The 27,930-nt window shown below is 46.8% G+C and overlaps 3 protein-coding genes across 3 annotated transcripts in view; 1 reads left to right on the top strand and 2 right to left on the bottom strand.

The window, feature by feature from the left end:
• The window catches only part of Tmem217b (transmembrane protein 217B), a 32,861-nt gene extending 9,623 nt beyond the window's left edge, over nt 1–23,238 (bottom strand). Inside the window, exon 1 of the mRNA XM_048451266.3 lies at nt 23,142–23,238. The gene's annotated coding sequence lies outside the window, so the exon portion shown is untranslated. The remainder of the gene's footprint in view (nt 1–23,141) is intronic.
• On the bottom strand, nt 304–23,236 carry Tmem217 (transmembrane protein 217). The gene is made up of 2 exons (XM_048451265.3): nt 23,142–23,236; nt 304–1,202 (listed from the first exon to the last, which is right to left on the bottom strand). Exon 2 carries the CDS (start codon nt 1,189–1,191, stop codon nt 622–624), a length of 570 nt encoding a protein of 189 aa, XP_048307222.1. The 5' UTR covers nt 1,192–1,202; nt 23,142–23,236; the 3' UTR covers nt 304–621.
• A 105-nt stretch (nt 23,239–23,343) lies between the features above and the next one.
• Nucleotides 23,344–27,930, top strand: part of Tbc1d22b (TBC1 domain family member 22B) — a 55,063-nt gene continuing 50,476 nt past the window's right edge. The window contains exon 1 of the mRNA XM_048451264.3: nt 23,344–23,554. Coding sequence (XP_048307221.3) covers nt 23,499–23,554 — 56 coding nt within the window. The 5' untranslated portion in view covers nt 23,344–23,498. The remainder of the gene's footprint in view (nt 23,555–27,930) is intronic.

Here is a 27,930-nt window from a genome sequence, read left to right as displayed (position 1 = left end):
TGTAAAGTCGTCAGCTGTACCTCCAATAGCATGGGAGCCACCCGCCATGCTCCCTGACATGATGATAATGGATTAGGCCTCTAAAAGTATAAGCAAGTGCCCCGCCCCCCATAAATGCTTTCTTTTCTAAGAGTTGTCATGCCATGGTGTCTCTTCACAGCAATAGAACCCTAAGTGGGTAAGTGCTTGCTTGTACATGTGTGCACGGTGTGTGTAATGCCTGTGTTGGCCAGAAGAGGGCATTGGCTCCCCTAGCGCTGCAGTTACAGATGTTTGTAAACTGCTGTGTGGGTTCTGGGAACCAAACCCAGGTCCTCTGGAAGAGCAGCCACTGCTTTTCACTGCAGAGCCATTTCTCCAACCCCTGTGACCACTTTTTGACAAACTATGTGTGTTGGGGGCGAAACTCAAGAGAGAAACTAAAGAATGGTTTTTCTCTTTTTACTTGCTTAATTGTTTGTTTATTTTTACTTATTTGGACTATAACAGGAGACATCGCTAGCTAGGGATTGAGGCGAAAGAAGATACAGCATAGCAAAAGAAACTCTCCTTTCCCCCAAAAGGTGATCTGGGGAGACTGGGGCTACCCTGAGAGCCTCCAGGGTTGAAAAATGGCTACCTTTACTCACTGTAGTGGGGGACAAAACTTAAAATCTTGGATTTCCGCCGTGGAGCATCTCCAGTTCCCAAAGAGATGCGCCTATGGTAAGAGAGTATGTTGCCCTGTTTTTTGCTCTGGTAGATGATTTGGGCATGAGTAACGACAAAGTACAGACAGAAGGTGTGTAGGGACGCACGGGACACCCAGCCGAACCAGCGCATGGCTCTGACCAGTGCCAGGCAGAACTCATCGGTGAGGATTTGGACCACCAGGTTGACGGACTCATAGGTGAAGATCCAGATGGTGTAGCTCATGAGACCCCCGTAAATCTGGGCGTACACGGAATACAGGAGGAAGCAGCTGACTGCCATGGTGACGAGGGACAGGAAGAGGACGATTTTGTAGCTCCAGCAGATGAAGAAGTATCTCACAACATTGATACCCTGACTCTGGAGGTTATTCGTGCAGTTGCTGCTCCCAAACTGCTTCTTTTCGAAGATGAGGTGCATGTGGGTGGCCATGATGGAAAAGACCCCTGACAGCACTGTGCCCATCTTCGCCGACAGCCCATACCAGTTCTGCTGCTTCATGCCAGTACCTCCTGTGGAGACAAGCGACCCCACGGGAGTTCAGTGCCCGTCCGCGCATGAGGTACCAGGCTCTCCACCTCCATCTCCATCCCCCACCTTGGAAGCAGAGAGAGGAAAGGAAATGGGAACTAGTGGCTTTGGCTGACAAAAGACGGGGGGTGGGGAGGAAGGCCGATGGCTCCTGGGTAAAGGGCTTACAGAGGACCTGAGTTCAGGGTGCCCCATTGTAAAACCCCTGTGGTGGCCTGTTCTGTAATTAGGGGGGTGGGGGGTGGACAGGGGTGAAGACCGGCAGATAGATCCTGCAGTTCACTGGCCGGCCTGCCTAAGCAAAACAGAGTTTTGAGTTCAGTGGGAGAACCCCTTTCAAAGCCACAGAGGAGGACGCCTCTCCGCAGTCAGAAAGCTCTAGAAGATCGAGCCAAGCGGGCTGTCTTGTCACATCTTAGCCTGGCTTCAGAAGTCCCACAGTGACCTTCCAGCATTCTGCTCTTCGGAAGCCAGCCCCGCATGCTGGGCCATAGACACGGGGAGGAACCCTCCATTCTCCTGTGGGGGAGGCTCTGTCAGCTGCTCATGATCCAAGTCCATGTTTGCCAAGTTGTCCAAAGAAACAAAAGCCATCACAGCAAGGAAATATTCACAGTAACTTGATATGCCCTGCCTTTCCCTAACTTCCTCCTTGCTGATCCTAAGGGTTCTGTGTGTACCAAGTCCCGCTATGTCAAAGTCCTTATTGATCTGTTTCTCCCTGAGTGCCTGATATTAATAACTGATGGTGCATGCGCAGCGCGCGCGCACACACACACACACACACACAAACACTCAAGTTTTGTAGAAAAGAGAAGAGCTCATAGAGCCAATAAAACTGCTAGAGCCATGTAGAGTACTATTAGAAAACGGCGTGACAGTGTGAACTGTTGGTAACTAGACAACAGAAATCAATAAAAGTACAGCAGCAGAACTGCGGGCTTGGCTCAGACAACACGGTGCTTGCCTTGCACACATGAAATCTAGGGTTCTATCCCCAGCACTGTATAGAACCATGGTGCACACACAGCTTCAAACCCAGCACTCATGAGATGGAGGCAGGAGGATCAGGAGTTCAAGGTCATTCTTGGTGGCATAGTGATTTAAAGAGCAGTTTGAGCTACAGGGAAACCTGTCTTAAAAAATAGGAAAAAAACGTGTAGGAGTTGCTTCAATAAGGAATGGCTCAGGGCTGGAGAAATGCCTCAGTGGGTAAAGCTGTTCTAGAGGACCTGAGTTAATTCTCACTACCCACATGACAGCTCACAACCGCCTGTAACTCCACTTTCAGGGGCTCTGACATCTTCAGACACACATATGTGTAGGCAAGACACCAATGTACATAAAATTAAATAAATTAATTAAAAATGAAAAGAATGTGCTGAGATGAGGCGCTTGCTGCCAAGCCCGACAACCTGAATTTAATCAAGGCATGAGAAGGGAAATCATCCCACAAAGTTGTCCTCTGACCTCCACGCACATGCCACAGCACAGATGCCTCCCATTATACACACATAATAATAATTAATAAAAATGTAAAGGCAGGAATAAACTGCCACAGAGTCCCACAAGGAGGATATTAAATAGTTGTCAAATGAACCTCGACTGAATCGTAGTCTGATCCCCAGGACCCATAGGGTGGAAAGAGAGAACTGAGTCTGGGAAATTGTCCTCTGACGGTTTCCATGAGACTGCCACGGCATGCGTGTGCACACGCATGCACACAAAATGAACAAAGATATGAGAAATGTTTAAAAGACCCATTTGTAGATAACCCTGTGAGACTGTCTTGAGGATTAAATGAGCAAATACATTCAGAAGACTCGGAAGGGCTTTGCGTACGGGGAGTACCAAGCTTCTCGGTGTTCTTTCGTCTTCGTGCCAAGGGCCAGCCCCTGCTCACTCTGTGCATTAACTACTCTCTGTTGAGCTTCACACAGAGTTAGTGTCCTTTTCTCCGCCCAGTTCCTCCTTTGCTAAGAAAGTCTGGTTGTGTTCAGGATGGCAAGAAGCCCAGATTCAGGCATAATATTTGTCTTCCCAAACATTGCCTTGAAGTAAGGCCACCCATGGGCACAGTTCTAGGAGATGAGACACACGTGGAAATGGGCTGGGCACACTGCCAAAATGTTTTCTTTCTGATAATGGAAGAGGATGTGGGCGGTACAATACTTACATTTTATTTTCTCTTTTTCAAGACTTATTTTAATATGTGTGTGTGTGTGTGTGTGTGTGTGTGTGAGTATGTATGTAAGTATGTATGTGTGTGTGTCTGTGTATGTGTGTGTGTATGTATGTGTAGTGCCCATGGAGTCCAGAGAAGGGCATCAGATCCCTATAAAGACTGTGCTGACTTAGAGCTCACAGAGCTCCTGCCTCTGCTTCCTGAGTGCTGGGGTTAAGGTGTGTGCTATCAAGGTTGGTCTAAGACTGCATTTTATTTATTTTTGAGACAGGGTCTCACTATAAAGCTCTGATGTCCTCGAACTACAATATAGGTCAGGCTGGCCTTGAATTCACAGAAATCCTCCTGTCTCCAAGTGTTGGGATTAAAGGCATGTGACATTATGCCTGACCTAAGACTATATTTTAAAAAGTATCTATCTATCTATCTATCTGTCTACCTATCTATCATCTATTTATGTGCAAGTGTATGTATCTGTGTATGTGTGTGTGAGAGAGAGAGAGGAAGAGAGAGAGGGGGGGACAGAGAGAGCATGCACTCCTACCACAGCATGTACGTGGAGGTCAGAGGATGACTTTAAGGATGGGTTCTCTCTCTCCCTTTAAGTGAGTTCTGGGGACCAAATTCAGGCCCGAGACTTACATGGTAAGCTCTCTGCCTGCTGAACCATCTTGCTGGTCACCTTGAGACATGCTTGGCTATTTCCCCTTTAAATGCTGTGTCTGTATTAACTGACCTATAGCTGTCATGCTCTAAGGAATTACCTTAAATGTTATACACTAGGAAGGCAAACATTTGTAAGCTATTTTTAAAAATTCTTCTCTCTCTCTCTCTCTCTCTCTCTCTCTCTCTTTCAAGATAGGGTTTCTCTATGTAGCTTTTGCTGCCTGGAATTCACTCTGTAGACCAGGCCTGCCTCTGCCTCCTGAGTGCTGGCATTAAAGGCGTGCACCACCACTGACTGGTTTAAAATCTTATTTTTAAAGCTAGGCTCTCTCACTGGAGCTCACTAAGTCGGCTAGGCCAGCTGGCCAGTGAGCTGCAGGGATCCAGGGATCTGTTTTCTCCATGTTTAGATTATAAGCATATCTGGCCTTTTTTAAAAAATGTGGGTTTGGGGGATTGAGCTCAGGTCGTCACGTTTACAAAGGTGTAGTGGTTTGAATGAGAATGGCCCCAGGATCATGTATTTGGATGGTTGGTCCTCAGCTGATGAAACTGTTTGGGAAGGATTAGGAGGTGCGGCTTTGCTGGACAAGGTATGCTCTATGGGGGTGGGCTTTGAAACCTCAAAGCCAGGCCTTGTCTGTCTTTCTCTCTCTCTGACTGCTGCTGTGGATAAGATGTAAGTTTACAGTTACTGCTCCAGTGTCATGCCTGCCTGCTGCCCTGCTTCCTGCCTTGGTGGTCATGGATTCACCCTCTGACACCGTAAGGCCCCTAATTAAATGCTTTTTTTATAAGCTGCCTTGGACTCACAGTGTCTACTTCCTAGTCTCGTGATCTTCTTCTCTCTGTTTCTCTGTCTCTGTCTCACCTACACACAGACAGAATTAAAATCTAGGCTCCACGTATGAGAGAAAACATGTCTGATTTGTCTCTTTGAGCCTGGCTTATTTCACTTCATATAATGATTTCCAGTTTCATCCATTTCCCTACAGATGCCATGATCTCATATTACATCACAGCAGAATGCATTCCACGGTCTGTACGTACCACATCTTCTTTACCCATCTATCAGCTGATGGGCATCTGCATGGTTCCACGCTTAGATATCTTGGGATTCTGAGGCAGGAAGCCAAAGTGTCCTAGCTGCTATGTCTCAGGGACCCTCCTAAGGTCAAATAAAGGCCTGGGGCAGCTGCCAGTTGAAGGCTGTCCTTGGAAGAGAGGCGTCTCACTCACCTGGCAACTGGTAGTTCTTGGCTGGGTACTGGCCAGAGACCTCAGCTCTGGATTAAGATCCAATTTCTGGATTAAGGGCTGCTCGAGTCTCCTTGTGCCATGGCAGCAGGCTTTTTGTGAGAGTAACTACTGGTGCCAGCCATATCTTTTTTCTTTCATTTCCTGTGTATGAATGTTTGCATGCATGTGTGTGTACCATGTGCATGCAGTGCCCATAGAAGCCAGAAGAGGGCGTCAGTTGGGGCCAGAGGAACTGGAGTTACGGACAGTTGTGAGCAGGAAGTACTCTGACATCAAGCCATCTCTCCAGCACACCGGTCCCACTTCTTAGAGACCCAATGAAGGCTGAGGCCTTGAGCTTACTTCCCAGTCACACAGCCAGCATCCAACTCAGCATGTGGGGGGAGGACACACTCTTCGGGGAAGACAACATGCCACGTCTCCATTTTCCCAGCAGGAGAGATATCCCAATTACTGCAGGGAAGCCAGACAATTTCTCTCTCCTCTCGCTCTTCCAGGCAACACTCCCGCTCACCCACAGACCTAAATCTGTGTTCAGATTTTCCAAAACAAAAGTCCTTTAAGCCTTCAGTAGAATGGCGATCCTCTCCAGCACACAAAGAGAACGTGCCTGTGGTGCTTTGGCGGTGAACCAGCTGACAAGCAGGAGAACCACTCCCCACAGGGACTGAGCAAACACAGACGATAAATGACAATAAATGACGCTGCTGCACACAGGGTCTCAAGGTCAGCCCCCACTCGTCACCCCAGGGTGGCTCCACATTCCTCCCCTCGTGTGTAAGCTTTTCTTTCTCAAATATCTTTTCTCCACTTGACTCGTTCCCTCCAGGTTTTCCAGATCTCCGCGGTGTCAGGGTCCCAGGTTAGCCCCCTTTTTGTGGTCCCCTCGTTGGCATTCTAATCAGGAGTGCTCCGGAAGCTCTCCTTCCTGTTCACTTTTTCCACAGGAAGTTACACACTCCCAGAACCCCAGCAGCTGAGCTGCAGAATTACCATACCTGCCATAGATAACTACCCGAGCCAGCACCAAGAGCCCAGCTGCGCTGTTCCACCGGCAAGGAGCCCTCTTGGCAAAGAGGTCGGATTTTGTTCCCTTTATGACTCATCTTCCTTAGCCGTGGAGGTCTGTGATGGAAGGCAGGCCCTTCGCTGCTGTGGCGACTGCCCCTTCCACAGACGTGGTCTTTACAGAGCTGCACAGTCGGCCAGAACTGGGTTTACATTTCCAAGTCTCCCACACAACTGCTGGCTATGCTACCAAAGTTTGAACAATGCTATTCTGTTCGTTTTGTGTGCATGTGAGTGTTACATGTGTGTGGGGAGCATACCAAGGTGCATTGGAGGAGGTCAGAGGGACATCCTGGGGAATAGGCTCTCTCCTGCCATCTCCATGGGGATCCCAGGAATCCAACTCCGACCTTCAGCCATCTTGCTTGGTGCTTGATACCTTGGGTAGCCTGGTCTTACCATGAATCCAATTATGACTTTGAACTCCTGATCCCTCTGCTTCCACCTCCTGCTGGAGTTGCAGGCAGGAGCCACTGTGCCTGGCTGTAGGCTATCAGTTTGTAAGAAAGGACAAAGAGGGAGAAACTAAGGTAACCGGCCAGTTCCTCCTCCAGATGGTGCAAATGAGCATGTGCTGGGGAGCCACCAGGACCAAGTGAGCCTTTGAAGACCACAGTTTCTACCTGACAGAGAAGGGATGGAGACCTCTAAGGGTGTCACGGAGCAGAGCCCTAGTCCGTTTTAAATTCCCACAGGAAATGGTGTTTCCTATCACGTTCAAATCATGTTATTTCGAAGACACACTCCTAACCGAAAGGATAAATCTGCCTCTAGTACTCTGCCTATGAGCATTCTAAAGTCTACCATTTGGTAACGGAGAGATGGCTCTGTGGTTAAGAGGGCTTACACACAGCTCTTGCCGAGGACCTCAGTTCAGTTCTCAGAACTCATGAAGGCAGTTCACAACCTCTTGTAACTCTAGTTCTAGGAGATCCGACGCCCCTTCTGGACTCTGAGGGCACTTGTACACCTGCATATGTGAATTTTTACATAATTAAAAATAAAATAGATACCTCAGTCAAAAAAATGTTAAATTTAAAAAAGAAAAAAATCCAGGTACAAAACATCCAGGAAATCTGGGACACTATGAAAGCAACAAATCTAAGAATAATAGGAATAGAGGAGAAGAAACCCAGGTCAAAGGCACAGATCATAAATAGACTGAACCAGAAAAGAAAGTTCCCTCAGCACATAATAATCAAAACACTCAGTGTACAGAACAAAGAAAGAACATTAAGAGCTGCCAGGGGAAAAAAAATCCAAGTAACATATAAAAAGGCAGACCTGTAGAATTACACCAACCTTGTCCTCAAACTCACAGAGATCCGCCTGCCTCTGCCTCCTGAGTGCTAGGATTAAAGGCATGTGCCACCATATTAGGCTCTATGTCCAACTCCTTTTTAAATTTTTTTAATGATTTATTTATCTTTATTTTATGTTCATTGGTGTGAAGGTGTCAGATCCCCTGGAACTGGATTTTCAGACAGTTGTGAGCTGCCATGTGGGTGCTGGGAATTGAACCCGGGTCCTCTGGAAGAGCCGTCAGTGCTCTTAACCGCTGAGCCCCATATGTCCAACTTCTTAATGGAGACTTTAAAACAGAGACTCTAAAAGCCAGAAGGGTCTAGACAAATGTGCTGCAGACTCTAAGAGATCACAGATGCCAGCCCAGACTACTTTACCCAGCGAAACTTTCAACCACAAGAGACAGAGAACATAAGACATTCCACGATAAAACCAGATTTAAGCAATATCTATCTACAAATCAAGTTCTATAGGCAGAACTAGAAGGAAAGTTCCAACCCAAAGAGGTTAACTACAGCCATGAAGACACAGGGAATAAATGACCCCAGACCAGTAAGTCAAAAGAGAGGAAGTGCATGAGGGTACGTACATGCATGCACACACATATGTACACACAGGCACATATACATGCACATACATGCAAGAACAACAACAGAATAACAGGAATCAATAACATTCTTCATTGATTTCTGTCAAGTTTGAAGAGGAATGGCCCACTTCTGCTCATATATTTGAATTCTTGGTCATTAGGGAGTGGCAATACTTGACAGGGAATAGCATGTGAGGCTTTGGAAAGATCTCCCACGCTCATGGATTGGTAGGATTAATATAGGAAAAATGGCCTTTCTACCAAAAGTAATTTATAGACTCAATGCAAGCCCTGTCAAATTCCAACACAATTCTTCACAGACCTTGAAAGGACAGTTTTCAGTTTCATAAAGAAACACACACACACACACACACACACACACACACACACACACACACACCCCAGGATAGCTAAAACAATATTAAATAATAAAAGAACTGCAGGAGGTATCACCATCCTCAATTTAAAGTTGCACTACAGACCTATAGTAATAAAACCTCATGGTACTGGCACAAAAACAGACATGTTGACCAACAGAATCAGATTGAAGACCAAGAGATAAATCCACACCCTTATGGACCTCCATAAAGAATCCAGAATCACACAGGAAACATGACAGTGTACTGGTTGGTTTTATGTCAACTTGACCAAGCTAGATTCATCAGAGGAAGAAGCCCCAATTGAGGAAATGCCTTCATGAGATCCAGCGCCAAGGCATTTTCTCAATTAGTGATTGATGGGGGAGGGTCCAGCTCATTGTGGGTGGTGCCATCCCTGGGCTGGTGGTCCTGAGTTCTATAAGAAAGGAGGCTGAACAAACCATGATGAACAAGCCAGTAAGTAGCATCCTCCATGGCCTCTGCATCAGCTCCTGACTCCAGGATCCTGTCTGTTTGAGCTCCTGTTCTGACTTCCTTTGGTGATGAACTGATGGGGGATGCCCCTCTGTCTGCTATGAACTTTATGTTTTAAAACATAGGTCAAAAATATATTTTTAAAATGGAACTTAAAAGCTGCCCTGCTTTTAAGAAGCATTTTTGCTTTTGTTTCCACAGGAAACAAGAGAACAGGAGGATTTGTTCCAGGTTAAGATGAACCAGGTTTGATCAAGGGAGATCTCCTAAAATTTGACAGGTGATATCTATCAACAAAGGTTACCACTGGTCCTCCCAGGACTTGGTCATTATCTCAAAATTTTATCAGGGATACTAAAGATACTTTTACCACAGACAGGAGGAAGTAGTTTGGAGAAAACTTTGTCCACATTCCCACAAATTTTAGGGGATATGAATGGTCTTTGGTTATTTGGTAGGTTACGGATGTTTGTTATATTTAGGGGGAATATAGAATAAAAAAATAACTATTAATCTCAGACATTTTGCATTGACATGGACTTTGGTATAATGACACAAATTTAAAGTTAATTGTGCTACACTGTATATATGTTTCTATTCTTGTTTAAAGGATTTGTGTATACTGATACAAATTTAAGGTCATTTTTATGCTATATGTATATTTCTACTCTTGTTTAATGTATTATGTTTATGCAGCTCATTTAAAATGTAATGTACAGTTAAGAAATACTAATAGTCATCTATAATAGTCAAACTTATAGTCGTGTTAGGTAGATTTTCTAGATATTCAGAGAAATATTTCAAATAGATAGGTTATCTTCAAGCACTTCGAAGAATATGGTATTTAAAATGTTTTAAGGAGACTGGACAGATGGTTCAGTGGATAAGAGCACTGGCTGTTCTTCCAGAGGACCGGGGTTCAATTCTTAGCACCCATAAGACAGCTCACAACTGTCTATAACTTCAGTTCCAAGGGATCCGACACCCTCACAAGACATACATGCAGTCAAGACACCAATAAATAAATAAATAAATATTTTAAAAAATGTTTTAAGAACTTAGGCTTTTCTTGACAGTGAGACACATCTGCTCCTGGCAGCACCAATTACTTTAAGAGGATGGTGGGCATCGAAGAAGCTCCTCATGGAGTTTGCTTCCAATGTGGCAAGGATAGCCATTTGGGCAAGAAACTGCTCTTGCCTGGACTGCCTGACTGTATGCTGCATACTGGATATGCAGGACCCATAGGAAAATGACTGCTAAACATTTATAATTAATATCAGCCTCTGAGTGTTTTTTTGGGAACTGGCAGGCAGGAGAGAAACCTCCAGTTACAATGAACAGCAATGTGAAAATGTAAGCCAAATAAACCCTGTCCTCCCCAGCTTGTTTTTTTGGGTTATGGTGTTTTATTGCAGCAATAGGAGCCCTAAGAGACAGCACCTTTAACGAATGGTGCTGGTCAAAGTGGATGAGTGCATGTAAAGTAATTCCAACAGAGCCAAAGCTACCACTCTGCATAAAACTCCAAATGGATCAAAGACCTCAACATAAAATCAGCTACACTGCGCCTTATAGGAGAGAAAGTAGGGAATTAGCCTTGGACTCAGTAACATAGGAAAAGACTTTCTGAGCAGAACAACCTTAGTGCAGGCACTAAGATAAAAATTAAAGTGGGACATCATGAAACTGAGAAGCTTCTACAAGGCGAAGGGCACCACCATCTGGGCAAAGTGGCAGCCTACAGAATGGGAAAAGAATTTTTACCAACCACACATCTGATAGAGGGCTAATATCCAAAATATACAAAGCACAAAAAACCCTAGATATCAAAAAACAACTCAATCAAAAGATGGGGTACAGATCTAAACAGAGAATTCTCAAAAGGGGAAACTCAAATGGTTGGCTAAGAAACACTTAAAAAACTGTACAACCTTAGTTATTAGGGAATGTAAATCAAAACTGCTTTAAGGGGGCTGGAGAGATGGCTCAGTGGTTAAGAGCATTGCCTGCTCTTCCAAAGGTCCTGAGTTCAATTCCCGGCAACCATATGGTGGCTCACAACCATCTTTAATGAGGTCTGAGGCCCTCTTCTGGCCTGCAGACATACACACAGACAGAATATTGTATACGTAATAAATAATTTAAAAAAACTGCGTTAAGGTTTCATCTTATGCGAGTCAGAATGGCTAAGACCAATAACACAAGTGAGAGCTCAGGCTGGTGAGGATGTGGAGTAAGGGGAACACTAGCTCGCTGTTGGTGGAGATGCAAACCACCACTACGGAAACCAGTGTGGTGGTTTTTCAGAAAGAAGGGAACTGACCGATCTCAAGATCCAGCTATACCGCTCTTGGACATATGCCCAAAGGCCTTCATTCTACCACAGAGATATTTATTCAACCATGTTTATTGCTGCTCTATAAAAGCCGGAAATTGGAAACAACCTAGATCTCCCCCAGTAGAAGAATGGATAAAGAAAATGTGATACATTTACACAATGGAGTATTACTCAGCTGTTAAAAAAATGAAATTCACAGGTGAAAGCATGAAACTAGAAAAAAAAAACATGAGTGAGGTATCCCAGAACCACAAAGAGAAATACGGTATGTATCTACTTATATGTGAATATTAGCTATTAAGTCCATGACTACCAAGCTACAATTCATAGAAACACAGAGCGTGGATACAGAGTAAAGGCCTGGGGTTGGGGAGGCAAATGGAGCTCATTGGGAAAGAGAAGTAGACTAGATAGTTATGGATGGATGGGGGAGCTAGGACAGGAGGACCAAGTGGGGACGAGAGAGACTACAGGGAGAGACAGGTAAAGTTAAGGACCACTTGAGGGCTAGTCCGGAAACCCAACACAGTAGAAACTCCCTAAAATACAGACATGCATGAGGCAGTCTAACTGAAATTGACAACCAATGTGGAAGACAGAGTTCCAACCAGCCATCTCTTGTCACCAAACAAAGTCTCCAGTCCCAGGATTAGGTAACATCTAATTGAATTTCTGGTCCAAGGGGTCCCATGGTAACCCCCAAACAACCCCGGCTGTTGTCATGACGGCAGGCTGCTCTCCACAAACTGATGGTGAGCCCTCATTGGTGAAGACAACACCTGCAGAGCTCACTGAACAAAGCTAAGTTGAGCTGGTGCCCACAGGAAGCCTTCATCCCTGTGTTCTAGTGTCTGGGGTGCAGGAGGGCACTCTGCATTCTACCAAAAGAGAAAAAAAAAACACCAGTCTATCCACAAACCTTGGCAACAGTGTCCTGCCTGCAGGATAGGCTAGTGCAATGGAGGCCCAAAGCTTGCGGGAGTGACCACCCAATATCTGACTTGACTTAAGGCCCACTTCACGGGACCCACACCCAACACTGCTTTGGGTGACCAAAACCTGAGACCAGAGAGTCCAGGGACCTAGGGTAAAACCAACTAATACTGCTGTAAAAAGAAAAAAATTGCTCTAAAATGACTTGTAGTGACATCTTGCCGTGCTCATGGATCGGTGCCTTGCTCAGCCATCTTCAGAGAAGCTTCCTCCTTCAGCAGACGGGAACAAACAGAGACCCCAAAGCTAGACATTATACAGCGGATGAGAAACCTGGGAACACTGAGCCCTAAATGGAATGCCTCCATCCAATCCCTCCCCTCAGGGTTCAGGGAGCCTTGTGGAAGAGGGGATGGAAAGAGCCAGAGGGGATGGAGGACCCTAAGAAAACAAGGCCCTCTAAATCAACATGAGAAAAACTCCTCCGAACTCACAGAGACGGAGGCAGCACGCACAGGTCCGCACCAGGTCCTCTGTGCGTACACTGCGGCTTCCAGTTTGGTGTTTTATAAACTTACTGAGCATGGGAAACATGTGGATCTGCTTTCTGCCTTCTCTTGGACTCTTTTCCTTCCTTCTGCTTTTGGTCTAATTACAATAGTTTTCGCCCCCCCCCCCCCCCCCGCCCCAGACAGGGTTTCTCTGTGTCACAGCCCTAGCTGTCCTGAAACTAGCTCTGCAGACCAGGCTGGCCTTGAACTCATAGAGATCCTCCCGCCTCTGCCTCCCAATGGCTGGGATTAAAGGCATGTGCCACCACCACCTAGCTCAGTTTTTGGTTTTATCATATTATATTTTATGATTATCCCTTAGAAGCCTGTTTGTTTTCTGAGGAGAGACAGAAAGGGATTAGATCCAGATGGGCGGTAGGGTGGGGAGGAACTGGGAGGCATAAAGGAGGGGAAACCATAATCAGGATATATTATATGAGAAAACAATCTATTTTCAATAAAAGGGGGAAAGATAAGATGCTAAAAGGCAATAAATAAAACATCTTCTAAAAAGGGGTCTAGCACATGTCACACGGTCAACTGCAAGCCTTAGCAGTTTATCAAAATGATGGTGCCTTTAGTTCACACATCTGTGGAGCCCAGCTTGTCTCGAGGCTGGCTGGGCTGGGCTGAGCTCAGCGGGACTCACTAGAGTGTCTGGGGTGGATTGTCGGTTGGCCAGGAAGCTCTGTTGATTTTGGTTGAGCTCATTCATACATCTGAGGCTCAACAGTCTGTTGGCTGACCCAGCGTGGCCTCAGCTGGGCTCGCTCATAGGGGCTTGGCCCAGTTCCACATCCTCTTATCGCATAGCAGGCTAGCCTAGACAGGCTTTCATGGCCGTGGGTGAGTGCAAACCCAATTACACAAGCGCCTTTTTATGTAATGTTTGTGAAATGTTCACTAAATTCCCACTGACCAAAGCAATTGTAAAGGGGATTCTGGAACCAGAAAGGGAAGGCCTCCAAGGGAAGAACGGAGGCCATTCATGCTTGCAGATGACCAAGGTGCTGGTCGATGGCATATCATGGAGCTGGGCCACCAGAGACACTGCTAAGCCACCGAGGAGCGTGTGACTCTGTAGTTACATTGAGAGTCTTTGGCACCAGATCCTGAGGGCTACCCCTCCCCTCCCTCACCAGAACAGTCTGTTTGTTTGTTTGTTTGTTTGTTTGTTGTGGTTCTGTCTGCCTTGTAACCTCCTTACTCAAAATCTAGAGCAGGAGCATTTCATTAACAGCACTAGACTCTCGCTTAGCTCCCAAGGAGGAACGGGAAGGGAATGGCTGGAGCTGGGCACGGATCTCATTTGGAAGGGCTAACCTAGCATAGATGCAGGGGACCATAGCCTCCCTCTCCAGCCCCGGGGAGAAAGGAGTAGGTAGCTTGTACTTATGGCTGCAGGAATAGGGTCTGTTTCCTTCAATGTCAAAGCCTGAGAAATTCTCTATGCGAAGGAAAGGGGCTTGTATGGTAGGTCACTAAAAACCCAAACAGAGCGCTAGTGAGGAAAGGAAGGAGGAAGAAGAGGAGGAAGACAGAGTGTGTGCACAAGGGGAGGTGGAGACCTTCTGGTGTCTAGCTTTTCATTCATTCCCTCTTTTTTTACTTAAAAAGTTAAGAACTGTGTTAATATTGTAATATTTAAAAATTAGGCATTATTTATTTGTGTGTGGTGTGTATCTAAGTGCCATACGGTGTCAGGGAACAACCTACACGAATTGGTTCTCTCCTTGTGCCGTGTGGGTTCCTGGGGATATGATTCTGACCACCAGGCTTAGTAACAAGCCGAGCCATCTCACTGTCCCAGACTAATCTTTACGTTTCTCTCAAGTCACCGAAAGCAGCTGCTGCTTTTCCAGAGAACCCCAGATTGGTTCCTAATACCCACAGTAGGCAGCTCACGATTGCCTGCAAACCCATCTGATGCCCTCCTCTGGCTTCTGCAGGCACCTACACACACACACATACACACACACACACACACACACACACACACACACTCAGATAAACATGTGTACACATAAATAAAACTGAATCCTTTTTTTTATTTAAAAGAAAGAACAAAGCCAAAGAAAACAACAAAACTTGCCCATGAAGGGGTTTTCACAGGAAAAACCATTGGTACCGAAGCGAAGGCGTATTTACACATGGCCGTATACGCTGTCGTGATGAGTAAACTTGAACTCCGTGTATTAGTAGGCTGTCGAGGGAACGGGGCCAGGTGCTGGAGCATATGTACAGCACGATGCTATTTATAAAGTTTCAAAACACAAGAAACGTGCTGTTTCTGCAGACACACATGTGTAGTAGCCTGCAACGTGTGTAGATGCTAATTCAGGATGGAGGCTTCCCGTGCAGAAAGGGAGGAGAGCAAGATCGGAGGGGCGAGAGCCACCGCCAGAGTTGCATCTCAATCTTCTTACCATAGGTTGTGTTCTCATGGAAGCTGCTGTGTAAGGTCTGTCAGCTAAACATGGCTTCTACGTTTAAAAATTGTTGGGGAAACTGAGAGAACATTTTGTGGTGTGTGAAAATGTTGGAGAGTTCTGGTTTCAACATTTACGGTGAATATTCTTTACTGGAGCACAGCCTTGATATTTTACCTACAAATGAGCTAAGTGGCTTCCAGGCTGCAGAGGCAGTTCAGCCGGGCCCAGAGGAGGCCCAAAGCAGCCATAATCTGGCCCTTAAAAGACTACTTATGTGTATTGTGAGGTTGGAATGCCACCCTAGGGAATGGGTTCTCTGCTTCCGCCATGTGGATCTCAGGGACTGAACCCCAGTCGTCAAAATGGCAGTAAGTACCTTCATTCTCTGAGCCAGCCTCACCAGGCCAACTCCTCCCTTTAAAGAGCTAATGTGGGACTGGAGAGATAGCTCAGCAGTTAAGCTCTTCCAGAGGCCTGGGGTTCAATCCCAGCACCCACATGGCAGCTCACAACTGTCTGTAATTCCAGGGGACCCGATGCCCGTGACAAAATACCAATGCAAAGAAAAAGAAGAAGAAGAAGAAAAGAAAGAAAGAAAGAAAGAAAAGAAAAGGAAAATGCAAAAGAAATACCAATGCAAAGAAAAAGAAGAAGAAGAAGAAAAGAAAGAAAGAAAGAAAGAAAGAAAAGAAAAGGAAAAAGAAAAAGAAAAAAAGAAAGAACTAATGCATTCGTGTGTGAGCACAGGCGATTGGAGGCTGGAGGACAGATGAAGTGTCATCTTTGGAAGTACCACCAGTCTCCTTTTCTTTTGTGACAGGCTCTTTCACTGGCCTGGAACTCATCAGTTAGGCCACACTGACAGGCCTGCCTGCAAGCCTCAGGGGTTCTCTTATCTCCGACTCTGGAATTCTGGGAGAACAAGAGTGCCAGCTCAGCACATTTACATGGGTTCTGGGGACTGAACTCAGGCACCCAAGTGTGCAAGGCAAGTTCTCCACAGAACAGGTCATTTCTCCAGCCCCATTTCCTGGCCCTTCATAGAGAAGACTTCAGTAGGCACACTGACAGAAGAGGGAGCCAGATCCCCTGAAACTGGAGTTACAGAAGGTCGGAGCAGCCCTGTAGTGGCTGGGAATGGAAACCAGGTCATTGCCAGGATTTTCTTCTGGCCCTCCTCAGGCAACAGGCATGCAAGTGGTGCACAGACATACATGCAGAAAAACAGGAATACTCATAAAATAAGAAAATTAAAACAAAACTTAAAAAATATTTGTGTGCGTGTATGTGTATGTATGTGTCTGTGTGCATTTACAGGATGACTTTCAGGAGTTGCTTTTTTCTTCTATCACACACGTTCTGAGGCTCCAACTCACACCATCTGGCTTGGCACAAGCACCTTTATCCACTAAACCATGTTGCCAGTCCTAGGCTTATATTCTTTAATTGCATAATATGGTTCAAGTTACAAACCACATACTGTTGATGTAAGATGCCCTTCTGTGTGCTGTGAATATGTTTTATTACCATGGGTTAATAAAGAAACTGATTTAGCCAATAGTCAGGCAGAATAAAGCCAGACAGAAATCCAAACAGAGCTACAGGAAGGAAAAGGGTGGAGTCAGGGAGATGTCAGCCACTGCCAGAGAAGCAAGATGTGAGGTAACAAGTCTCGAGCCTCGTGATAAAGTACAGAATAATAGAAATGGGTTAATTTAAGTTGTAAGAGTTAGTTAATAATAAGCCTGAGCTAATAGGCCAAACAGTTTGTAATTAATATTAATCCTCAGAGTGGTTATTCTGGAACTTGCGGGTGGAGAGAAACCTCCAGTTATGTACTGTAATTTGTGTACTTGCTTTCTCATGTTTAAACCTTATATTGTTTTTATTTCATCCTCTTTTTTTTTTAAAGGGGCATATGTAGTCCACGCTGGCCTTGAACCCCTATGCAGTCAAACCTGACCCTGAGCCCCTGATTCTCCTCCCTCCACCCTTCTAGTGCCAGGTTTACAGGTGTGCACCACCACGCCTGTCTATTTCCCTCAATTTGTTAACAGTTACCATGAAAGACCATCATGCGGAGTCTCTCTCTCTCTCTCTCTCTCTCTCTCTCTCTCTCTCTCTCTTTGTCCAATTCCCTTTCTTTTTTCTTTTCTTTTTCTGTTTCTTCAAGACAGGGTTTCTCTGTGTAGCCTGGACTGTCCTGGAACTCACCCTGTAGACCAGGTTGGCCTTGAACTCAAGAGATCTGCCTCCCCTTGCCTGCCTCCGGTGTACTGGGATTGCAGGATTTAGCCACCATGTGACACCATTGTCTTCCAACTTCCTTTTCTAGAACAAATTTCTGACAACAAAATGCCAGGTCCTCTCTCCCCTCCCACCCCCAGCTCTAGCTGCTCCCTCACCCTCTCTACTCCAGAAGACCTTGCTTTGCTACTCCACTTTCTCGGAGCCATTTCCTCTTCCTTAGTTCTTCCTAGGGGAAACAGATGTTTGAGAGGGCCCTCCTGCCCCCAAATCCCAGTCCAACCTTTGGCTTTCTCACAGAGGCCAGGGTTCTGAGTGGTTAGGGCTCAGGTTCAATGTCCTGCAATGCACTGGGAAGCTTCCCCTCTCAGCTCTAGCCACACTGTCTTCTTCCTGCCACACCACTTTTCCCTTGAGGTTAAAGTTCACCTCCGATCTCTCTGGAAGTCTAAAGGCCTTTTCTCTGTATTGCTGTCTTTCAGTAAGCTCTCCTATCTGAAATTATCTACAGGTAGGCTATACTGAGAGTAAGCTATAGTTTTTAAAAAAGAAAGAAAGAAGAAAAGAAAGAAAGAAAGAAAGAAAGAAAGAAAGAAAGAAGAAAGGAAGGAAGGAAGGAAAGAAAGAAGAGAGAGAGAGACTTTGGTGAGGTGGGGGACAGTCAGATGGACCAGTAGAGAAAGGCACAGGCTACTACACCAGGCACTGAGTTTAACTCAGAACCTACGGGATGGTGGAGGAAGATAGACAGCTCTCCCAGGTGTCCTCTGATCGCCACACTTCACTGTGACATGAGCTTGTGTTTTAGTGTGTTCACACACACACATAAATATAATTTTTTAAAAATGAGATCTCACTATGTAGCCCTGATGGCCTGAAACTCACAGAGATCTGCCTGTCTCAGCCTCGCGAGTAGAGATTAAAGGTGTGCATTAGCAGACCCAGCTCAAATAAATAAGTGTATTAAAATATATATGGTGTTGTTTGTTACCTATGAAGCCACCTTGCTGGGGCCGCGCTCAGCTGCCTTTGACAGACAGGGCTGATGATGTCCTGGCTGGGCAGGTAACCTCCATCCCTTGCCATCTGCAGTATACTTTCATTCTATGGAAGCTGCAAGAACTTTGAGGAAGACCCTATCTTCACAAAATGAAAACCTTTCCAGCCAAGAGGATGTACAAGCTTCTACAGTCTTCAGCAAGGGAGGCACAGCCTTCTTGGGGTAAGGAAACAACCATTCCCAAGCAAAAATGTGTAAAACTGGGATTGGAGAGATGGCCCGGTGGTTGAGAGCACCTGTTGCTCTTGCAGAGAACCCAGGCTAAGTTCCAGCATTCACATCAGTGGCTCATGACTACCTGTATGGAACTCTGGTTCTCCCGGGGCACCAGGCATGCATGCTGTGCGTGGAGGCACTCACACATGTACAGAAAATAAGTCTTTTAAAAAATGTGCAAAACAACATGAACCCAAAGACACCAACTATTTATGCTTCCAATCCTCACCGTCAGTGAGCATTTAGGAAGCCCCTGAACTATGACCCACAGCTCTTAGAAGCTGAACACACAGCAGGCTACAAAACCAAGTCCCTGTTTAATGGAGTTCACATTTCCAGGGGTGGCGATGGGTCACAGACAAGTCTATACCTTGGCACGTGGGAGAGCACTGGCTAGAAAGCAAAGTGGTGCAACCAACGCCCAAGATGAGCGCTTAGAGTGAGCCAACCAAGGTGAGGGAGCTTGGGGCTATCGAAAGCCATAAGGAAGTAAGTTAACTGCGGGATGTGGGGGAAGAGAATTCCAAGGAGAGAAAACAGTTACAGCAAAGACCTTGTCTTGGGGTAGAGTGTTCAAGAGTCAGCAAAAGAGTCCTTAGGAAGTATGGATTTGGGGCTGGCAAGATGGTGAGATGGCTCAGCAGGTAAAGGCACTTGTCACCAAGTGTTAGATTCCCAGAACCTCCATGGTGAGAGGAGAGAAACACATAAAAAAACACATATGTACACACAGACACAGACAGACACACACAGACGCGCACAGACACAGACATAGACAGATAGACAGACAGACACACACACAGACGCACATAGACACAGACACACACAGACACAGACAGACACACACACACATAGACAGTCAGACAGACACACACACATAGACTCAGACAGACATACACACACACAGACATAGACAGACACACACACACACACAGAGTCTCGTGTTTCCCACACTGCCCTTGAACTCATTGTGTAGCTTACCTCTTGCCCCCCTCCCTCCCAGGCAGGTGCAATCACGTCTGGGTCAGAAGTTGTATTCTGGGCCAAGTGTGATGGGAGTCCCGGTAATGAGCAGAGGGACATGATGTGAGTTATATTTTAAAAGGCTCCTTGGCTTCTGTGGGAAGAACAGGATTCAAAGGAGCGAAGTTGCAGGAAGGAAAAATAAAAGTCTGCCATAGGGTACAACCGAGGCCCTGGGAGAGTGCTTGCCTGCTATACGCAAAGTTCAGGCTCCAATCTTGAGTAGAAATTATTGCCCGGGCGTGGTGGTGCTCATTTTTATCCCGGCTCTCAGGGGCAAGTAGATCTCTGAGAGTCTGAGGCCAGCCTGGGCTGTAGAGTTCCAGGCTGGCCAGAATTACATAGTGGAAACTCTATGTCCAAATAAATAAATAAAATAAAAGGGGTGCAATTGATCTAAATAAGGGTGACTGTGTGGAGGTGGGGAGAGAAGGTTTAATATTCTTGGCTCCCTTATCACATATTATTTCAAATATTACCATCAGGTGACTGTGGCTTTTCTTTGGGAAGAAATCCTGGAGAGAAAACTGGATTAAGTAGAGAGAACAAAGAGCAGGGATAATAGGGCATTTCTGAGTTGAGCAATGTTAAACATGCCCCTTGGGAATCAGTGTTATTTAAAGTTTCATAAACGGTTTTAAAGAAGGAATTCTTTGAGGCGATTCAAGGTACGCAGATTATCCTCTCCTTCCCAGGTAGCAAAATGTCAAGTCCACAGGGAGCATCTAAGTCAGGCACCTTAGTAATAGCCCCGCATCCCAGCACTTAGGAGGTAGAGGGGTGTGGTCAGGAGTTTAAGGCCAGCCCAGGATACCTGACACCCTGCCTCAAAACAATAATGATAAAACAGGGAGTGTGACGGCTGATCTCAAACATCAACTTGCTGAGACACAGAACCTGAGGGGTGCTGGGGGGCGGGGGATGAGACAAGCCTCTGGGCCTTCCTGTGGAGGTCATCTGGGAAAGGCTAATTAAGGTAGGAAGAGCCACTCTAATGATGGATGAAGCCATTCCCTAGGATAAGATACTGGATTGTTTAAGAAGGAGGATGGGAGCTGAATACAAGCATCCATCTCTTTCTGTGGCTGTCATGTGATCAGCTGCCTCAACCGCCTACTCCTGGGCCTCATCCCTCCATGATGACTGTAACCTGGGACTGTGGGCCAAGAGCAAGCCTCTCTCCCTTAAGTTGCCTTTGTCGGGTATTTTATACAGCAACAGGAAAAACGACCAAGCCAGGGACCACATTCCAGAACATTTCTCTCTTCTTTCTTTCTTTCTTTCTTTCTTTCTTTCTTTCTTTCTTCCTTCCTTCCTTCCTTCCTTCCTTTCTTTTTTTAGATTTTTTGAGACAGGGTTTCTCTGTAGCTTTTGGTGCCTGTCCTGAAACTAGCTCTTGTAGACCAAACTGGCCTTGAACTCACAAAGATCTGCCTGTCTCTGCCTCCCGAGGGCTGGGATTAAAGGCGTGTGCCACCACTGCTCAGCTTCCAGAACATTCTAAAACCATATAAGTAATTGCCAAGTGGACATTGTCTTGTCACAGGGCCACGCATAATTTATGTGGTTTATGCAGGAGAAGATGATTTAGATGCTAGCTTTACGATAGTGCACTCTGAGCCAAAAATCTAATTGAACATGGTTTTGAGGTTTGGGGGCGGGGCTAGAGTACCCAGGTTGGGAAAGGGGCTCCATGCGGGTGGCTATAGGGAAGCAAGCATCCATGCTCCGTGCCGACTTTCCAGTGCCGTTGTTTAGGGTCGCCCACACTCCTAACACTAAGCCCTCACATGCGCTGTAAGGCAGCCTCATTAACTCATCCGTTTCCCAAGGTGAGCTTTGGTGGACTCACGCTCTTGTTGGTTATTAGAAGGAGCGGCATAGACTGTTCAGTTCCCTTCCTCTACTCCCCTATTGCTCCACCGTATCCTTCCCCACCCCGAAGAAATTGTTTCCACTTTCTCAGGGGTTAGTGTGCAGTGCTGGCAGGTAAGATGACAGAAAAGGCCCGGCGGTGGTGGCACACTCCCAGCGCTCTGGAGGCAGAGGCAGGAGGATATCTGAGTTTGAGGCCAGTCTTGTCTACAGAGAGTTCCAGGACAGGCTCCAAAGAGAGATGAAACCCTACACAGAGAAACCCTGTCTGAATTCTCCAAAATGTTAGGCCAGCAAGATGGCTGGCTCACGGGACTAAGGGGCTTCCTGCCAAGCCTAAGGACTTGAGTTTGATTCCCTGGCCCTAAATGGTGAAAAGAGAGAACTGAATTCTGCAACTTGACCTCCTCCACACTACACACACACACACACACCACACACACACACACACACACGTACATATGCACAAATAAGTGTAATTAAAAATAAAAACTTTTCAATATTTAGAACCCATGGGGTGGTTTCTAGTATAGGGATGCATGGGGTAGGCAATCTGCACAGATCCACAGTCCTTTGTCCTAACAAAAACTTCTTCCCAGACCACCCTAGGGCAGAACACTCCAAAGAGGAGTCATTAGCATGGCGCCAAAACGGACAACACGCTAAAGTTGGGTTTCATTTTGCGTCAAAATGCTATTGAAAATGCATTTGAATCTAATCTAAATTTGAAATGAATCTAATCTAATTTGAAATGAATCTAAAGAAGGAAGATTTATAATAGACTAATAAGGGGAGTTAAGGATATTGGGAAGGGATTCATCTTTTATCTTTCTCATTGGTGCCATTAAAATGTCCGACATCCTTAGCGGACATGGCACCTGGAAATCTGAAGTGGAAGGGAGAAGTCCTATTTCCTCAGCATGGTTTCTCAGGATCTGGGTTCTCATAACCAGGACGAGACCTGAAGAGGGGATTACATCACTTGAAGCACGGAGTTCAGTTAGCAGAAGAGAGGGAGGTTCTGAGGAGCCAACTGCTTGCTCAGGCAACAGTTATCCACTCTGGGCTACCGCCAAAGCTATCTTCTAAGAAACTGGGATCATAAGGGAACGACGGGGAGTAACAGCCCTGGGTACCATTGAGTTGGGAGCCGTTCAAAAATGGTCTACAGTTATCACAGGAGGTCTTACTTATAGGTTAAAGGTTTCTGTATATAAATGTTCTGGTATCTCCTTACCGCCCCCTCCTTCCCAATGACACCCAGAACCTCAGTCCGTCAAAGGCAGTTTCATCTCCCTTTTCTTTCTTCCCTTACCTGGTTTTCTGCTTCCATTGAGTAGGAACTTTCAGCCCCGCCTTCCTGCCCATCGAAGCCCCGCCTCTCCGGCCCACCTGTGTGCCCAGCCCCTGACGTAGCCGCGGGGCTTCAGCGGCCCTCAGGATCCCAGATCTTCATTGGTCCATCCGTCCACCGGCCTGCGCAGCCCACCAATGGCAACGGCGCTGGGCGGGGGGGAGTGCCCACATCCAAGATGGCGCCCCCAGGAGCTGGGAGCGGGTGACCGGCGGCGGGGAAGCGGCCTGGGCTGGCCCTCAGATTGCGGGGTTCCGGGGGCCTGTCGCGGGGCGCCCCCGTGACCCACCGACCAGGCCTACCCCCGGGGCCAGAGCGATGGCCGCCGAGAACAGCAAGCAGTTCTGGAAGAGGAGCGCCAAGCTGCCGGGGAGGTGAGCCCAGGACGCTGAGGGGAGTGGGGATTGGACCCAGAGCCTTCCACATCCTGATTCCCGAATCCCGCGGGCCTGGGGCGCCCCCCGAGGCCGGAGGGCTGGAGTCGGGGTGGCCCAGCCTGGAGCAGCTGTCTCTGAGAGGAGCCTGGCCCGCTTGGGTGTGGGGTGCAGGCTGGGGTCTGAGGAGGGGAACTTCTGCTGGGAGGTGTCCGGGGACCGGGTGTGGGGGCAGCGGAGTTGGGGAGTTGCCGCTGTCAGCCTGGCCTTGGAGGACCACCTGCACCACCGCTTCCGACTTTCTACAGAACTCCTCCGGGGTCACCGACAGCATGGGTGGCTGCTTGCGTGGGGGTGGCCCTTGGCCTTGGTCCCCCTTTGAACTCCCCAGGGGTTCCAGTGGGCTAGCCTGGGGCAGGCCGGCAGGGGTGTGAGCCTGGAAAGTTAAGGGAATTCTTAAGCCTGACCTTACTTTGTCTTGGCGTTGGCCCTTTTCTCAGAAATTATTGCAGAGTGGTCCCAGGGTGGAGAGTAAAGTTACTCCTTCGGCATTTTCTAATCACTTGTGCAACCCAGTTTACGCTCTCCCACCCGAGAAGTACTGTTCCCTTTGTGTAGATGCATATTACATTCTTTTAGTTCTGTTTTGGTGGAGAGCAGGCCTCCCAGGCAACTGATTTTCTTAGTGTTTCTTTCTCTTCTTGGTGTGTGTTCACATTCGGAGCAGTGTCCGTCCGTCTGTCAGTCTGCAGCTGGTTTACTGCTTCAGTTTGTTTTGGGTGGCGCCTTGAAAAGTGAAAGGAGTGTGTGTTTCCCTACTGAATTTATGGTTTCTGCCTGCCACAGCTACTTAGTGTTAGCATTTCTGTCTGGTCACGTTCCATTCCCCTCATGTTGTCTTTCCTGATTTATGTAGCCTTTTCCTTCAGGTGTAATCCTTTGACCTGTGACTTCTCTTACCCCCTCCCCTCCTCCCTCACTCACCTCGCCTTCCCTTCTTCCCAGAACTTCTCCCTTCAGCCTCCTCCTCCTCCTCCTTTCCCTCACTCTCCCTCTTTCTCCCCGTCTCTCTTCTCACTGTTCAAAGCAAACACTCTCCCATTGAGGCTAAGAGAGCGTTAATGTCGGCTGTGGAACTTGTTAGACACATGGAGAAAGTTTAGGAGCCCGCTTTCAGCAGCACACAGTAACAGAATGCCAGGGGAGGCAAAGGTAGCGGATTGAAGAGCTGTGGGGTGGCGGTGTTCACACATTGTACAGTGACACTCTGTGTTTTTAGATAAAGCTCCACTTCCTGCCACCGATTTCTTTTCCTTCCTGCTTGAGTGAGTTCTCCAACTGTGTCTCTGTGAGTTTGCCACGGTGGGATCATCGAGCTTTGATATCTTAGATAGTGATCAGTGGAAAAATGGTTCTGGCAGGAAGCAGTGGTGAGGCAGTGGAAGCTGGGTGGTCCTCGTGCCTTCTGACCTCCAGATGTGGAGCACTAGTGGCCTTTTGTTTTCTGTATTTCCTCTCCAGGACTTATAGCAAGTCAGCTTTTTAACAGTACTACTTCAAATAATTACGTTTATTTATCTGCTACTTCACTTGTAATGTGTGTGGGTGTGTGCCTGCCACAGACAATCTGTGGGAGTCAGTTCTCTGCATCTACCCTGTGGATCTCAGGGACCGAACTCAGGTCATCAGGCTTGGCAGCAAGTACCTTTACCTGCTGAGCCATCTTGTTTGTTTTGTTTTTTGTTTTTTTGAGACAGGGTTTCTCTGTGTAGCCCTGGCTGTTTTGGAACTCACTCTATAGACCAGGGTGGCCTAAAACTCAGAGATCCACTTGCCTCTGCCTCCTAGTGCTGGGATTAAAGGTGTGCGCCACTGCCCCCGGGACTGAGCCCCCTTGATGGCTGTATAGGAAGAATCTGCAGTTCCTTCAAACCTCTGGCTTCTTTTCTCATCTTTTTTTTGGGGAGGAGGTTTGAAGGCTGCCCTGGAATTAGCTCTTGTAGACCAGGCTGGCCTTGAACTCACAGAGCTCTGCCTGCCTCTGCCTCCTGATTAAAGGCCTGCACCACTGCTGCCCAGCTTCCTTTCTCATTTTGCTCGTTTTGAAACAGAGCAGTAGAGGCAAGAACTTTGGAGTCCAGGTTATTATTGTTGTTGTTTATTCAGATTCTCTCGCCCGTATGATTAACAATCTGTCTGGGCCTGTTTCCTAATCTAAAAACCGGGAATAAAAACCCTCAGGGTTCCTGGGAAGGCTAAATGAAATGCCCCGTTTGTAAAGAACCACGACAGAGTTTGTTCAGTCCTTCGGACTTGCTCCATAAACAGCCATTATTAATTGCATTGCACTGCTGTTATTAGAGCAAGGAGACACTTACAAGGATGTTTCCCAGCCCCCCCCCCCCATATTAGCTTTGTCTTGTTTATCATTGAGGCATAAAAATGTTGCCATAATCCATGAACAATTTTAATGCCTTGCCTGGTAAGGGACAGTTGAGAGCCCCAGAGCTCAGGGGTGTCGGGGAAAGTGGGTGCTCACTTCCATAGATAGACTTCGACTTTTGAACCCCTTAGTCTGGAAAAGAAACCTTCTCTCCTGGGTTGGCAGATGAGTGAGCACATGCAGGGGTCCCCAGTGGGTAGTTTGAAAGGTGAGGAAAGGTCAAGACTGGCCTGCTGTTACTTCCCCGTTTATCTGGAGTGACTTTACCGGCAACAAAGAGAAGTTTTGTTAGAATAGCCCTAATTTAGAGCAAGCAAAGCATTCCTTCAATTTTCTTTGTTTTGAGACAGAGTCTTACTACTTAGTCCTGGTTGCCCTAGAGCTCACCACGTAGACCTGGGTTGGCCTTGAACTCACAGAGGCCTGATTGCTTCTGCCTCCCCTGGCCTATTATGCCTGGCTCTCTCTCTCTCTCTCTCTCTCTCTCTCTCTCTCTCTCTCATTTATTTATTTATTTATTTATTTATTTGGTTGTTAGAGACAGGGTTTCTCTGTAGCTTTGGAGCCTGTCCTGGAATTAGCTCCTGTAGACCAGGCTGGCCTTGAACTCACAGAGATCCGCCTACCTCTGCCTCCCGGGGGCTGGGATTAAGGGCGTGCACCACCACTGCCTGGCTTTAAAAATTATTTCGCCCGGGCAGTGGTAGCGTTATTGAGATAAAAAATTTGCTCTTTTTTTTTCTTTTTGTCTTGTTTTGCTTTTCAAGTCAGGGTTTCTCTGTGTAGCCCTGGCTATCCTGGAACTCTATTTGTAGACCAGGCTGGCCGTGAACTCAGAGATCTGCCTGCCTCTGCCTCCCGAGTACTGGAATTAGAGGACTGTACCACCACCACCACCCAGCAACTCTTTAATATTTTTTTTTTTTTTTAGATTTAATGAATTAATTAGTTTGTCTTTTGAGACAGGGTTTTACCAAGTACCCTTGGCTGTCCTGGAACTCACTGTATAGACCAGGCTGCTCTCAAACTCATGGAGCTCCTCTTGCTTCTGCCTTCCAAGGCCTGGGATTAAAGGTGTACAACACCAGCCTTGGCTGATTTTTATCTCAAGTGTTTTGCCAGCATGTATGCCTGTACACCTTGTGCACACCTGGGACTGGTAACAGAAGTCATAAGAGGGAGTTGGAGCCCCCTCAAACTTGAATTATAAAAGATAATTGTGAGCTGTCATGTGGGTGCTGGGAACCAAAGTGGGTGCTCTGCAAGAGTGATGTTTACTTTCAGCGGTGGAGCCATCATCCGGGCCTCACACTCTCTCTTAAATGCATGGTCCAGTGGAGCGCAGTGAATTCATCCTGAGGGCAGATGCTTTCGAGCATCCATCACCACGAACTCCAGAATGCTTTTTAAAAGATTAGTTTATTTTATCTCATATATGAGTGTTCTGTCTGCATGTATGTAGGTGAGTCTTGTGTGTGCAGTGCCCGCAGAAGTCAGAAGAGGGCATCAGATAGAGCTGAAGTTGCAGGTGGTTGAGAGCTGCCATATGGCTGCTGAGAACTGAACCTAGGTTTTCCAAGAACAGCCGTGCTCTTAACTACTGAACCTCTCTCCTGTCTCTGAAAAGATATTCTGAAAAATATTTCTTTTTAGACAGTGTCTTATGTAGCTTATTATGTAGACCAGGGTAGCCTTAAACTCCCAGAGATCCACCTGCCTCTGCCCCGAGTGCTGGGATTAAAGGCGATGCCAGCACACCCATCTTAGGGCACTGTGTCAGTGTGGGCAGATAAGCAGCATGTGCCATTGTCACAGAAAGGACCCGTGTTAGAGCGCAGCCTCTGCAGCTGATTGCCTGGCTTCAAATCCCAGTTGCTAGGTGACCTGTCTCAAAAACCTAAAATGAGGGCTAGGGATATAGCTCAGTGGTTGA

This window comes from Myodes glareolus, chromosome 18 (assembly GCF_982192425.1).
Source record: "Myodes glareolus chromosome 18, mMyoGla1.1, whole genome shotgun sequence".
NCBI classification, from domain to species: Eukaryota; Metazoa; Chordata; class Mammalia; order Rodentia; family Cricetidae; genus Myodes; species Myodes glareolus.
This window is presented reverse-complemented; position numbering and strand designations above follow the sequence as displayed.